The following is a 14,549-nucleotide window of genomic DNA, read 5'->3' on the forward strand; positions in this document are numbered from 1 at the left end:
TGGAGTCTCTGCTGCTCTGTTATACTATAATCTGTGGTCAGCCACTCTTTACAGAACTGACTGCTTTTCTTTCCTTTCTCTGCCGAGAGGAATAGCTGCCCATCCTGTGCGTCTGATGCTGTTGCATCTTCTGCCTTGATCGGGTGCTGCTGCTCACCAGCCTTCTGGACCGGCTTGACCACCACTGAGCTTCTTGCTTTACAACGCTGTGCAATCCTCACACTCAGATCTTCTCTTTTCCCACTTTGTACTATAATACTTTATACTAATAATGTTTGCTATCCGGTGTCGACCGTAGAAGGATGGGTTCCCATTCTGAGTCTTGGTGCCTCTCAAGGTTTCTTCCTCTTTTAGGGAGTTTTTCCTTCTCTCTGTAATACTGATTGTTCTGTAAAGGTGCTTTGTGACAACATCTGTTGTAAAAAGCGCTGTATAAATAAATTTTGCTTTGCTTTGCCTTTATCTGAGTTTGAGATGATGTATGACTGAAGAACATGTGCATAACGTCTGATAAAGCCAACGTCCTTATCATAGTAGTAGTAATTCTGATTAGGTCCCTAAGCAAGAGCACACACTCACTCACTCTTCACCTCATCTCACATGTAATTAGAGAATGTTAAAGAGCAGCCAGCCCACCAAAACAATGGACACGTGTTGGCCACTGGAAAAACAATTGTTTATAAAATCCATTTTGTACAACAGCTGTTTGAAGACAAGAGAGGAGGACAGCAGGTTTTTTTGCATTACTGTAGAACAGTATAACACAGCTAACCAGGGACGGGGGGCTTCGAGGGGCCACTGGGGGGCAGCAATGTCCCGGACTGCATCCAGCTGTGTCCCATAGTCATTTGTGTGTGAACACTATGCATCTCTCATAAAATAAACAGGAATTCACTTGGACTGGCGAGGGTTGTAGTGGATTCGACACCTTTCACTGAAAACCTGAGGAGAAACGAGAGAAAAATGAGGCTGTGAGGACCAAGGCATTCAGAGACGGTAAGAATGGGACCAAGGTAACAGTTCACAAATCTAAATACACAGCATTTCAGCATTGTTACCTTCAAACTGCGGTCGTTGACAACTTCTTCAACGTTCAGCTCAGACTGCATGAGTTTTAACTAAAGCAAACATGAAAATAGTTACTGAAAATTTTAAGAAATGGGTCAATTTCTGTTCAACTTATAGTACTGGAAACTGAAACTGAAACAATTCAGTTCCGTTCATTTAGTTTCGGTATGAGACAAACTCACAAACTAGAATTGTCTTACTACTGGTGCAACAGAAGCAATAAAAATTCATTCAGTTAAATGACTGCATTCTTGGTTTTACTGCATTTAAAGGATCAAAATCAAATTTACAATATTTACCATTTACCCCATGTACAGTCCATCAGCTGAGACACGTCTAGTGTAAAAAATGTGCCTTTTGTTGTTTAACACAGGAGCTACATGGCTAGCATTGCTAACAAACACAAAGTCAATTGTCACCCAAATCTTTTCCATTAATACAAAACTTTTCTCAACCTGCTCAAACCTCTTCCAGGTCTTTGCTAAGGTTGCACAGACTCATCTGCATTTAAGGACACAATAGGACTTATTGTGAACTACAAAATAAACAAAACCTCACCATATAGCTAAACAGTGCAATCAACCATTGTAGACAATAGGTGTTGTGCCAAATCTGACTCCCCTTTGCTTGCATAAGCATAAGGGTGCTATACTGCATTTGTGATTTCAATATTTTTATTTTTAAACTCAGAAAGTCAAAATTAACAGATATTTATTATTACTGTATTTATAGCACTAAACTAAAGAAAGAAAATTTGGACACCAAACATTTTTGCTGATCACTTACTGTCTGATCACTATCTGACATGAGTTTAAAATTGTGTACATTTAATTTTTAAAACCATCCCTCACACCATCACAATAATTTTTAAAAAAACCAACTAATTATTTATTATTTTTAACTATACATTTGGTGTTTTGGGTAGTGCATAACTGAAGCTGAGAGTTTACATGTAGTAAATATTGTATTTTCTGTTTTTTTTTCTCTTCTCAGCAGCATTCAGAAATCGGCACAAACACAGACCAAAAGGTTGAGGCTGCCATCAAGCATGAAGCCAAGAAGATTCAAGTGCGTTAGAAAACAGAGTTAAGGGTCATAAGACACTATTTCTGAGCCAGAAATCCTCATTAGTAGCACACAAGGTGTGTTATTAAATTACACAATGATCCTTGCCTAGCCACTCATTTTGTCCCATCAAGCAAAACAGTTAGCTCTGGACTCACGAAGTCTGGCTGTCCTTAAATGACCCTTATTAAGTGAGTAAATACTGTACTTTTATCATCTTATTTGACATTCTGAGTTAGATGTCTGTGTTGTGACCTTTCACCAGTTTAATGTGATGAAATATGATCTTTGACATTTGCTGCCTCTTAGTGGCAAGTAGAGGCATTACCTTGGTTTGCTCTTTCCTGAGTTGCTTGATGATGGACAGGTTGTCACCGTCCTTCGCCCTCTCTTCACGTAACTGTGCGACGACAGCTGAGGTTTCTGTAATACATGCCTTTATTGCCTTATCTCTACTGAGGTGAGCCTCCAACAGCTGGAAAAACATGAAAAATGCAAAAAAAATAAAGAAATACAAGAATGTCACTCATGTAAGCAAATAGACATTATTATATAATCTGTCTGTCCAATGGAATGGCATACACACTTAAAATGATGGTTCTTAAAGGGTATTCTAGTAAGGAAAACTGCTCTATACAGAACTATTAACATTCAAAGAACATTTTGCATAATTAAAGAGTTCTTTGCATCGTGAAAGGATTCTTTGAATGTTCGTGGTTCTTTGCTAAAGAACCCTTGAAGAGCTATCATTTTTAATTGTGTACAGTAACCATTTTAGCTTAAGGAAACAAATTTAGGCAACACTGACGGACTCATAGAGCTCTCTGCAGGTCTGAGAAGCGTCCACTTTGCCTGAGAAGGATGCAGTGGGCACAGTGGTGTTGAGCGCATGGACAATCCGGTCGTCAATGTTGCGCATCGCTTTTAGCACCTCCTGCAAGACAGAAAGAGAAAGACACAAAGGATCATGTTGCTTTCTTATGACCATTATGAATAACAAGACACAAACTTTTTTGATGCCATATTCAAGTTTTATATTTGCCTTTCTGCTTCCATTTTATCCTGACTCCTAACAGAGTTTTGAAAGCCTGTAAAATAAAGTAAATAATGTGGTTGGGATAGTGTAGTGGTTAACACCTCTGCCTTCTACACTATAAACTGGGGTTCAATCCCCACCTGGGCAAACACCCTACACTATACCAATAAGAATCCTTGGGCAAGACTCCTAACACCGCCCTGGCCTTCCTATGTAAAATGATCAAATTGTAAGTCGCTCTGGATAAGAGCGTCAGCCAAATGCCATAAATGTAAAGTTACTTTTAATAACTTCAGAGGTAACAGAAAATGTTCAAAAAGTTCAAAAGCGTACCATTCACTCCCCTATTCCGGACAGTCTACATTTGGAAACTAAGCTGCAAAAACAGCCCATTTCGAATTCATATATTTTGTGATGTCACAAAAACCCAACACATTCCCACCTATTCAGCCTAGAGCAGTTTAGCTCCACCCATTCGCACTGAAGATATAAGGAGTGTTAAGCTAAACTAACCAATAGATCATCTTTCACCTCCCCTAATGGCATGATTTACTCAGAAATGTCATCATATATATAAATATCATATATATATATATATATATATATATATATATATATATATATATATATATATATATATATATATATAAATACAGTATGATTTCCAATTCACGCTGACTTTAATTCTAAGGGATAAAGAGAGGTCAGAAAACGGTCATGTACAAATAAACTGTGACTATTTTTTGCCACATAAACCCAAACCAACATCATAAATGGACCACAGGATGAAAAAATCAATGATGAAAAATGGAAGATATGAGCCCTTTAAAGACAAGCACACAGTGCCTTACAGCCAGAATCCACAATGGCCATCTATTACTGCACGCACATGTTTATTAGCCACGATTTCTGAGTGAAAGCACGTGTGAATATGTAAAGGCATGTGAATGTAAACCGATCTAAAACGTGAGGAGCGAGCCAGACAGATAAAGAGCAGCAGTGTGGATGTCTGAACTTCTCCCATATGAACAGTTACTGAGCCCGACTTCACCAGCTCGCTGACTCCACACCCACTCTAACCGCGCGGTCAGGAGCTCACCCCCGCGGCTCTGCGCTCTACACAGCGTGTCCGCCGTTTTCGGAGTGGTTTCTGTTTTGATCGCTTTTTTTACCTGAAACATTGAAAAGTCCTCACAGTTCAGAGTCCCGCCGGGCGCAGCCATGCTGGACTGAGAGGTCCTCACAGGGAGCCTGACCATAAGTGCCCGAGTTATAACGCCTATAAATGTGGACTGTTTCAGAGAAGCGTTGCTTTTATCCGTGACTCGTGTGTTTAAGAAGACTGGAGTCACTGCTGAATTCTGAACACTCAACAATGCATGTCTCAACAGAAACGGGAAGTCGGAGCTTATTAAACCCAAAAGGACACGTGATTCAGTATAAAAACAATGCAGATATGAAATATCTGCTTAAGTTGTAAGTGTTAACAAACGAATACATTTTATATACATTTTGTGGTTTCATTTTTTTTTTTTGGGTGTTTTTAATGTCGTCATGTACTCGCGCGTTCTAAACTGGCAGTGTTACGGGCGCTTTATAAGGGAGCGTTCACTGCGCACAAACGTTGCACATTTTGACTAAAATCTTTTAAATATTAGTAAGCAGGTTCTTCAAAGTTTTTTTTTTTTTTTTTTTGAGAACGGTTCTAATCAATGGTCGCATTTTACAGCAACATGTTTGGAAACTAAGCTGCAAAAATAGTCTATTTCCAATGTCTTCATTGTTTACATTTATGGCATTTGGCTGACACTCTTATCCAGAGCGACTTACAATTTGATCATTTTACACAGGTAGGCCAAGGCGGTGTTAGGAGTCTTGCCCAAGGACCCTTATTGGTGCTTGCCCTGGTCGGGCATTGAACCCCAGTCTACAGCGTAGAAGGCAAAGGTGTTAACCACTACACTAACCAACCACCTACCTTTTGTGATATCACAAAAAAAAAAAAACTTATTTGCATATCCACCTATTCAGGCTTTTAAATGAGGCACAATACAGTCATTACAGTCATTAAAAACAAAGCTCATATACACATAGGCTTAAAGCTTGATGTTTTTATCTTACCTTCCGCCACATACGTTAGGTAAATACCTAAATACATACGTTTAATATGCGGTGGCTGTACTGGTCGATTGCAATGATGGAATGCAAATGCTTAGCTGAATTTTGGGTGGTTACTGCAATGAACCTACATAGCGCGCAGGAATTTTGTGAAACTTTATTTTGGGAATGTAAAAAGTTCAGTGTCGGCCGTGAAACAACAGCAAAGGCAAAACTACTTAGACCTGACAGCTCTTTACGTGTGTTGTGAAACATTTTAGTGAGGTTTTATTGATCCAAATGAGCCATTACACCCAGGGATAGTACGTAGGGAACTAGTGGTCGTTTCGAGACACACCCAGGGTCTTGCACACGGATGCGAAAGGCTGCTTCTCCAAAGGAAAACGTATGTAAAGAAGAAATGCGGGACGTAGTGAACGCGACACTGGCATCACACTGCCAGGCTGCGCTGTGGCTGGGTGACTTTCCCAAACCCGACAGCGGCTTTCTCATTTTTGTGCAGGTGTTTAAGGACCAACAGTAGGATTAACTTCTCCTACAGGCGTTATATCTTCACAAGACATGTTCTTTCAGGCAGTTGGGAGAAGTCGTACCGCTTTGGGTACGTTTGTTGGTGAGTACTGAGGTGCTTCGTATTTGTTTTGTGAACAGCTTTGCTTGCTAGCTAACTTTGGTTAACGTTAGTCAACTACCTCTGCCAGTTACCATTAGCTTACAACTCCAGGACTAAACTGTCGAACCTGTAACTACATTATCATAGTAACAGGGACAGCATGACAGATACTTTTAGCTTCAAAAGTCAAGCTTACGTTTGGCAAAGCTGAAGTTGCCAGTTGCTTATTCGAATTTGACGTTCCACCTTAAATGGTTCAGGTGACATGTGGCCGCGGCACCATTTTAAGGGACCAGGACGTTATCAGCTGTATCTTTTAAGGTGGAACGGAAATTTCTCATAAACTGTTGGCGAACACAGAACCAGCATCAGCCTCGTTTCAGTTTATAACATCAGTAATACTCCCATTGCTGCGTTTTGTATGTGTTGCGTATGGTTTTATTGATGGTGATGGAGCGATTACATCCCAATTTCATGTGGTGAACACCCACACCTCTCTAAACGTGTTTTCTGTGATGTGGCGTCCATGCAATTATTTTCTTCATCATTATATTTGTTGTGTATTTTACATTGCGTTGCCACATATGTTTGCATTGCGATTGTTGTTAATGTCAAGGCCAAAGTGACCTCCCCTTTAGGGAAATAAAGTAATGTTAAGTTACTATTGCCATTTCTACACTTCAGGTCATAGATTTGCCTTATATTATGTCTGTACGTGTATCTGTACTCAGCAATGTCCCAAATCAGACATCACCGTGAATCATCACAACCAACATGGTTCAACGCAGTTCATTCAACAAGTGTGAAACTGACGTGCATATGACCTCACTGATCTTACTGGTCTTACTGATATGTCAGTACAGTACATCCTACACTGGCAGTCTTCTGTAGACTTTAAAACGTTGGTTGGTTTTATTCTGTGTTTTTTGTGATTACAGTAGATGTGATATACACAGATCAGCCATAACATTAAAGCCATCTCCTTCTTTTTACACTTATTTTCCATTTTCTCAGCTCCGCTTACTATTGTAGTTCTACGATTACAGGCTGTAGTCCATCTGTTTCTCTGCATACTTTGTTAGCCCACTTTCACCTTGCTCTTTAGTGGTCAGGACCTCCACAGGACCACCACAGAGAGCAGGTATTATGTGGGTGGTGGATCATTCTCAGCACTGCAGTGACACTGACATGGTGGTGGCGTCCTGGATTAAGAGGTCAAAGTGCAGAATTTCAGATTTGATTTAAGTGTTTTTACATCCGTATTGGATGACTCATCCAGTAGTGACAGTCCTTTTTATACATGGTCCTCCATTTCACCACTGTAACTGGATGACTGGTTTTCAGTTGTTTCATGTCTACACATGCTTAATTGCACCATTACATACAGCATGAGAGCCAAAAAATGGTCCAGAGGGCATTTGAGTTGCAGCTTTGGCATTTAGTGCATGTGCTGTTTTTGCAGCTTAGTATGGACCTGGAGTGAATTGTACATTTTTGAATTTGAGCAATATTTACATGTGAAATATTTTTCTTTAAAAACAGTGTTGGACAATCAGACATTTACATCAATACTAATGTGTATATATATATATATATATATATATATATATATATATATATATATATATATATATATATATATATATATATGAGAGAGAGAGAGAGAGAGAGAGAGAGAGAGAGAGAGATTTGCGATTGTCAAGACATTTGCTCACAGATGTCCCGAGGCTATGAGGGAAAGCGTTCTGCCAAACTGCTAAATGTTTGTTGTTGTACAGCCATGCAAAATAGCAACTTTTACTCATGAGGAGTTATGAGGTTTTGACATGACCGTGATGACATGAAGACTCGTGTAAGATAAACATGTTTTTCACCTGACGTTTCTGCCTGTACCCAGCAAATAGTGTCCTGAACAATCACAGCATCACTGTGACTCATCAAAAGTACATTCAAATGCCATGTTGCACAATGTTTAATGTCACTGTGTGAACTAGACACTATTGAATGCCTCTTTATGAGCCACAGGGCCTAATTGCTAGGTCTTGATCTCGGCCTGTACATTTAAGCTGTTTATTTTTCTGTTTCCTCTTTAGGGCAATGGCGGAGATATGCCCTGAACACAGCAAGCAGGAGGCAGCTATGCAGTAAACCATCTGTGCCGGCACATAGTTAGTACACTTAACATATTAACAACTACACATATACTTAACAGTTTCATTCGATTATAAGAAAAGGCCAAACACAAAAAGACAGATTTAACAAATCACCGCTGTCCAATGAAAAACAAGTATGCATCCAAAATATGAACTTGACAGGAGAGAGCAAAAACACTCTTACTTTTTAATGTAAGTCAATGTAAAGTAATTTTGTTCCAAGTGATTCTGGAGCACATCTATTGGTCCATTCATCTTGATATTTTGACACAATGTAAAGCACAGCTGGTGTGTTGCAATGATGTAGGAAGATAAAAATCAACAAAAATGGAGATACATGGCTTTCATTGGACAGTGACAAAACACTTACAGATTTGCAGTACGATTCCCATAATTGCACAACCCTAATGCATTACATTCCGAATCACTTTACTGGATAATTAAATAATACAACTAAGTAGCTTTTTAAAGACTTAGACATTAAAAATTGGTAAAAATAATGTTTGCAAGAAATGGATGTAAATAGGTCAGTCAGGCTGTTTCTTACTGTAAGATAGGATATTTAAAATATGCATAATGTTACAAACTTTTTGGTTTTTGGTAATCCTCATTATCTAGAAACAGCAAAGTCAGATCAAAGGCAAAACATTGTATTCTCCTTTTTAGTTCCTTGAGTTTTCATAGCCGTTGTCTTTCTAGTTTACATGATAGTGGTTAAACAAATTACTTGCAGTAATTAGCTTCAGGGTGGGCTTTAGGAAGGAGACAGGCCAAAACAATAAACACAAATCAGAACTACCTGCCCCCCATACTTCCTTTCCTAATCCAAACAAGGACAATACAAACCTCTTCCCTAACTTCCATAGTGTAAAACTGGGGAAAACTAGAGGTGTCAAAAATAAACTTCACCCAAGTCTTGCAGTTGAAGTCTTGCTTGAGACTAATTTGAGAATAATTAAAATAGTGAATACGCAGACCACAAAGCTTATAAAGTCAGCGTTAAACGGCAACTATCTTGATAACAGATTTACAGAGATTAAGGCAACTTTTTCGTTCAGCATGACAGTGATAAAAAAACACTACTAGATTATTAATGTAACGAAAGCGAGAGAGAGAACGAGAAGCATTTCAGAAACTCAAACTGCCACAGCCGCGTGTCGCAAGATTGGATCTTTCTGTCGCAAGATTGGATCACCCCAGTGAGTGCTCATTGGTCAAGGCCTTTTTAAAGTCATTTAAATGATGTTTTTGACAGTGTCCAATCTCAAACATGATCAAACCTGACATCCCACATAGAGCGTGGGCCCACCCAAAACTGGGCGACATCAACAGAATAGACGCAAATACAGAGCAAAAAAGGGAGTAAGACCAGACCACAATCATGTCTTTAAATTCAATTCCCATGGGTTACTGAAGAATACATCCCAAGACATAACAGTTACTTTTGTTTTTATCAGTAATGTTACTTTGATTTATCCCAGGGTAAAGGCAATTTTCCTCGGCAGGGAAGACCACCAAAGTCACCACAACAGCAATGTTCTTATGGATGTAAAGTCATTAATAAATATTTCCTTTTCAAAGCAACACCTAACTAATTTACTGAAGCGTGTTTGTTAATTGCAAGTACAGTGTATGTATGAGAAACATGTTTCTATTATTCTGGCCACAGATATACAGTTGTGGCCACATGATTCGTTCAATCTGACCAGTGCAGATTTTTATATCTGTCTACTTCTGCATTTATACATTAGGACTGTGCATGGTCATATGTGTGGTAGTACTGCAGTAAAGTAAACGAGGCTGCTCCATAAGAATCTGTGTGTATAAACACAGCTTGTTTTGTCCCTAAGGATATGGGCTTATGGAAGTGGGGTTACACCCAAATAATCTTCCGATGGAAAGAGCATGTGAAGCAAAATATTATCTTTTGGGGGATGCTAAGTCTTGAGCTAAAGCTCGAGAATCATTTACATCATCACTGACGCTGTCTTCCTCATTTCCCTTGATTTCACTAATAGCACAGCGATCTGGGTTCAAACTGCCAGGCTACCGGCCATCAGAGATGGACAAGAGGATTCTTGTCTGGTCTGGACGCTTCAAAACCAAAGAACAGATCCCAGAGCAAGTGTCGTAAGTGGCTTCTTCCTGTTTACAGGCTGGATGATCTCAAAGACCTCACACCGTGCCACTCTTATTCTCATTGGTCTATACCGTGAGTTTATGAAGTTACGTTATGTGGCGTCTGCTCACGGGCCAAGCACACAGAGCTTCTGTTCTGAAGTTCAAACAAGGCCTCGTCTCCATGGCTGTACAGTTAATTGGTGTAATTGCTGATATCTGCAGTGACATCAAAGAACATCATGTTTCTGATGATTTAATACAAACCAGATGTGGCACATATACAAATCTACATGCATTGCTAATGATGGGATGCAGGACCTTCCTTACACATCGATATAAGGAGTCCAGATGTTTGTTGAAACTTGTTTTTTGTTGTGCTAGTTAACAGAATTATCATTCTTGTTGTATGTAAACTCTGGCTGGAAACAGGTTAAAATCTTGAAAAATTAGAAAATTATTAAATCAGTTGTTTTTTCTCTGTAGTATGTAGGGAGATACAGCCAAATGAGCTCTCCCATTGGTTAGGACTTCAGGAGGACAAAAGGCCATGTGTCAGATTAACCACTAACATAATTTGAAGAATGGTTAGGACCAACTTTGTGAGGAAAAAACATCAGTGTAGACCTTCTGGAAATCCAAGGTGTGTCAATGACTGTGAATACTAGTGTTAGTCTGCAACATACAAGGTAAAATATATGCAAATATCTCTTAACGAACGTCATATAAACCACACAAAGTTTGAAATGTCAGTTTTTGTCAAGAACAGCCCTAAAATATTATAAACTATGTTCACCATAGTTAACTTAGCACTTGGATACTAGAAATCTCATAGGGGTACTAGCAGAAATGAGCATCATCATGTATGTGGATTTTTCTTAATTTTTTTAAACCACGTTTTGATAGTTTGGACCACAATGGTCATGGTCTGCTACTAACTGTATCATATCGAAACCTTATAAATATTTTATATGCCATTCATGAGGAATTGACCATGATAAATAGTATATACATTAAAGGTTAAAGGTACTATTTCTTAAGTGGTGCTGAAAGTTTCTTCAGAGATGATTTCAACAGCAACAATAAACAAGACTGTACACAGATATCAGTCCTAACTAGAAAAACATGCAACTACTGTATAGTACACTCCTTGTCACCAATGGTGTTATGCTCTCTAGAGATTTAGCCACTTCAACCACATCTTACTGGATTAAACCGCTCAGTTGCTCTAGTGATTTCAGTTCATTGGCTACTGATTAATTAACAGTTGTTGAGTCTGGCATCTTGAAAGCAGGTTTGTGTATGCTGTTCATTAGGTCCAATCATTTCTGTGTCCCCCCCAGATTTGAGATGATCGACGCAGCCAGGAATAAAGTCCGTGTTAAGGCCTGTTACGTCATGATAGCCTTGACCCTCATCGCCTGCCTTTGGATGGTCATCCTCGGAAAAGATGTAACTGATTATTGCCAATCTTGGATAGAGGCATTAAAACTAGGGATGTCCTAGTGTTTTTACATCACAGGAGATGTTTGTGTACTTGACATGCTTCTAATTCAGGGCTCTGCAGCTGACACACTGGCACTGCAGATATTTTAAGTGGCTTTTGGACTAGTTATAATTTCCATTTTAAAATGGTTCCACACTGCAGACACGTAAACTATTTGTTACCTTTGGAAAAATGTGCTTCACTGCTGCACTTCGGTAATGTCTGTTTATGCAACTCTGTAACAGTTGTGTTAATGGGGTAAAATAACCTTGAGAAAGGAGAGAAATTGGGGCTTAAAGGGGAATACCACCTATTTTTCAAAATTTTACATTTACATTAAAGTGGTTGAGATGAAGACATTGTTTACGTCTTAAATATTTAATTATACAGATATTTGGAAATTTTAACTTGTGTAATATAACTGACACAGATGCATTAAAGTATTTGTGGATTTGGCTCAAGCTCAATCATAGCTTAAATTGAGACATTCCTAATTAGAATATGTTTAAAAAGTGAAATTGTTTGTTATTTTGCTTAAAAATATTTTTTTGTCCCTGCAGGCCGCAAGCCGCAATGATAGCCTGACCACTAGGAACATGGAGAAAAAAGCCCAGTGGAGAGAGGAGGCACAGCGTGCGCGGGCTGAGGCCGCTCTCGACGAGAAACCGCAGTGAGGGTCCTTTGTCTGACAGTTAGAGCACCAGCCTCCCCTGGGACTCCTAAAAAATTTTCATTGAAAAAGTCACTTTAGTGCACACATTATAGTATATACAGTGTGCTATTGAGTGTTGCTGGCCTCACGTGGGTCTCTGCTACTATTGAAATGTTCCTCTTCTGAGCTGTTCATCGTGAGCGTGGAGCAGCTGCTAGAGATAGAGGCTTTTCCTTTGTGAGACTTTGTTTATATACAGAAATGTTTGACTTTTTAAATGTATTAAATGAATCGTCCTATAGCTGATTGGTCTCCTTTTTGTAGGCTGAAACTTTTAGCTGAAGAGATATTACCTGCTGTTGCAGCCAATTCTTTCGCTCCGTTGTTTTAATAAGGAGCATTTGAATCCTTCACAGTGACTGCAGAACAGACCGATCTCTTTGAAACAGTTGCCTTAACGTAGCTTTCATTACACTCTTAAAAAAAGATGCTTCTTAAAGAGTTCTTTAGTAAAGAAAATGGTTCTGTTAAGAACACAGACACTCAGAGAACCCTTTGCATTATTAAAGGGTTATTTGCATTGTTCTTTAGATTGTTGGTGAATGGGCACCATAAAGGGTTCTTCTATTGTCACAAGCTTAACATCGTAACAATAGCGGAAACCCTTTGGTTCTATATAGAACCCTTTTTGAAAAGGTTCTACGTAGAACCATCTACAGCACATGTTCCATCAATGTAAATAATTTTTTATTTATTTAATTTTTAATCATGCAAATGGTTCTTTGAGTGTAATTGTTTTTTAAATAGAACCATTTTCTTCACTAAAGAAACCTTAACTTCACCTTGTTGCTCAGAAATATATAACCTTGAGCACGAGAATGGAAGAATATGGCATCAGACAGCAAGATTTAATAGGCCATGACTACAAAAAAGCATTAAAGAGGAATTTTTCTTTATAATTTAATGGTTGAAACAAAGTAATTCAAATTGGTTTGCAGTGAATTGCTGTGTTTATATTAAATTCCTGATTCAGAATTGTTTAGTGGTGGTAAACAGAACCAGATGTCTGAATAGCTTAATGCCTTTAAAAGCTACATGACTATGTTATTAAATGACAGGGTTATGAATACACTGCCTAATACGATTCTGAAAAATGAGTTGATATTTAACTCGTTTTGAGTGCTCTTTTTGTGTAATTGTGTAATGGCATTGCCAAGGTGAACGACACTAGGCTAGAAACCTTTTAGGTGTCTGTGCCCATAAACCCTTCGCAAAGGTACGGACCAATTCCACGACATCGCGTTAAAGCGGCCAGCCACATAGCAAATAATGTGGCTGATGTTAGCTGGGTTGTGGGTTAGAACATGAACCTAAGAAGTTGTTATCACAAACATTAGCAAACGGGACAAAACAGTACTGACGTACTAGTTCTGTGAAACAGGAAAAATAAGTTAATGTTGCCCACCTGTAAAGCAGAAACATCCTTATGCCTTTTCACTCTATGAAGTGAGCTTCTTAAATGGTGCAGCCTTTACATTCAGGCACCACAAGTGTAGAAAGGCATCAAATTCTAAATGAGCGAATATTTGCAAAAAACTATAAAGTTTATCCGTTTGAACATTAAATATCTTGTCTTTGTAGTGTATTCAGATGAATATAGGTTGAAAAGGATTTGCAAATCATCATATTCTGTTTTTATTTATGTTTTACACAACGTCCCAACTTCATTGGAATTGGGGTTGTAGGTGTGGTGTCCTCTGGTTCCTATCATCACTGTAAAGAAATCATAATGTCTTGGACATGAACTAAGTGCATGTCACAAACAAATTCATACAAGGGTACAGGATTTCCAACTATGTCAAAGAATATAATCTGAGTAAACCACGTTCCAAAGCTTTTTGGGCAGTTTGTTCCTGAAATTTAGAGTTGTATAAAAATTCTTGCAAGTTCAGTTGTGCTAACAAAATACTTTCTCAGGCCGCAGAATATCCTTAAAAGGAACTAACTGACAAGTCAGTGAGGCCAGTGCTTGAGCGCTTTACCCAGTGAAAGTGCTACCTATCCAGATCCAGCTCATCAGTAGTCATACATTTTTAAAAGGGCTCGGAATATAAAAGGTGAATGTTATGTATTTTGAATATTTCAGAATTCAGAATGTTGTAGGTTATCATCACAGCTCACTTTGAGAGCCAAGACAAATTAATCTGTTGCCAGGTGGAGGTGTACCATTGTGCATGGTT

General features: G+C 38.7%; 2 protein-coding genes across 2 annotated transcripts; one reads left to right on the top strand and one right to left on the bottom strand.

Moving 5' to 3' along the window:
* Nucleotides 1-654: 654 nt before the first annotated feature.
* ccdc58 (coiled-coil domain containing 58) lies at nucleotides 655-4,565 on the bottom strand. Its single transcript, XM_017716147.2, has 5 exons — nucleotides 4,342-4,565; nucleotides 2,942-3,067; nucleotides 2,462-2,608; nucleotides 1,059-1,118; nucleotides 655-942 (listed from the first exon to the last, which is right to left on the bottom strand). Exons 1-5 carry the CDS (start codon nucleotides 4,426-4,428, stop codon nucleotides 892-894), a joined length of 471 nt encoding a protein of 156 aa, XP_017571636.1. The 5' UTR covers nucleotides 4,429-4,565; the 3' UTR covers nucleotides 655-891.
* Nucleotides 4,566-5,698: 1,133 nt separating this feature from the next.
* Nucleotides 5,699-12,610, top strand: fam162a (family with sequence similarity 162 member A). Its single transcript, XM_017717403.2, has 5 exons — nucleotides 5,699-5,900; nucleotides 7,994-8,068; nucleotides 10,072-10,183; nucleotides 11,515-11,623; nucleotides 12,218-12,610. The coding sequence occupies exons 1-5, from the start codon at nucleotides 5,849-5,851 to the stop codon at nucleotides 12,329-12,331; spliced, it is 462 nt and encodes a 153-aa protein (XP_017572892.1). The 5' UTR covers nucleotides 5,699-5,848; the 3' UTR covers nucleotides 12,332-12,610.
* The last annotated feature ends 1,939 nt before the right edge of the window (nucleotides 12,611-14,549 follow it).

The sequence above is a fragment of the Pygocentrus nattereri genome, chromosome 24 (genome assembly GCF_015220715.1).
Source record: "Pygocentrus nattereri isolate fPygNat1 chromosome 24, fPygNat1.pri, whole genome shotgun sequence".
Taxonomy (NCBI): Eukaryota; Metazoa; Chordata; class Actinopteri; order Characiformes; family Serrasalmidae; genus Pygocentrus; species Pygocentrus nattereri.

What these genes read in the sequence shown, in the direction of transcription:
- fam162a (XM_017717403.2), top strand. Translation starts at nt 5,849, where the DNA reads ATGTTCTTTCAGGCAGTTGGGAGAAGTCGTACCGCTTTGGGTACGTTT. An exon ending in CAGATCCCAGAGCAAGTGTC is followed by an intron (nt 10,184 to 11,514) that starts GTAAGTGGCTTC and finishes TGTCCCCCCCAG; the next exon opens with ATTTGAGATGATCGACGCAG. An exon ending in TGGTCATCCTCGGAAAAGAT is followed by an intron (nt 11,624 to 12,217) that starts GTAACTGATTAT and finishes TTGTCCCTGCAG; the next exon opens with GCCGCAAGCCGCAATGATAG.
- ccdc58 (XM_017716147.2), bottom strand. Translation starts at nt 4,428, where the DNA reads ATGGTCAGGCTCCCTGTGAGGACCTCTCAGTCCAGCATGGCTGCGCCC. An exon ending in AGGACTTTTCAATGTTTCAG is followed by an intron (nt 3,068 to 4,341) that starts GTAAAAAAAGCG and finishes TCTGTCTTGCAG; the next exon opens with GAGGTGCTAAAAGCGATGCG. An exon ending in GCAGAGAGCTCTATGAGTCC is followed by an intron (nt 2,609 to 2,941) that starts GTCAGTGTTGCC and finishes ATGTTTTTCCAG; the next exon opens with CTGTTGGAGGCTCACCTCAG.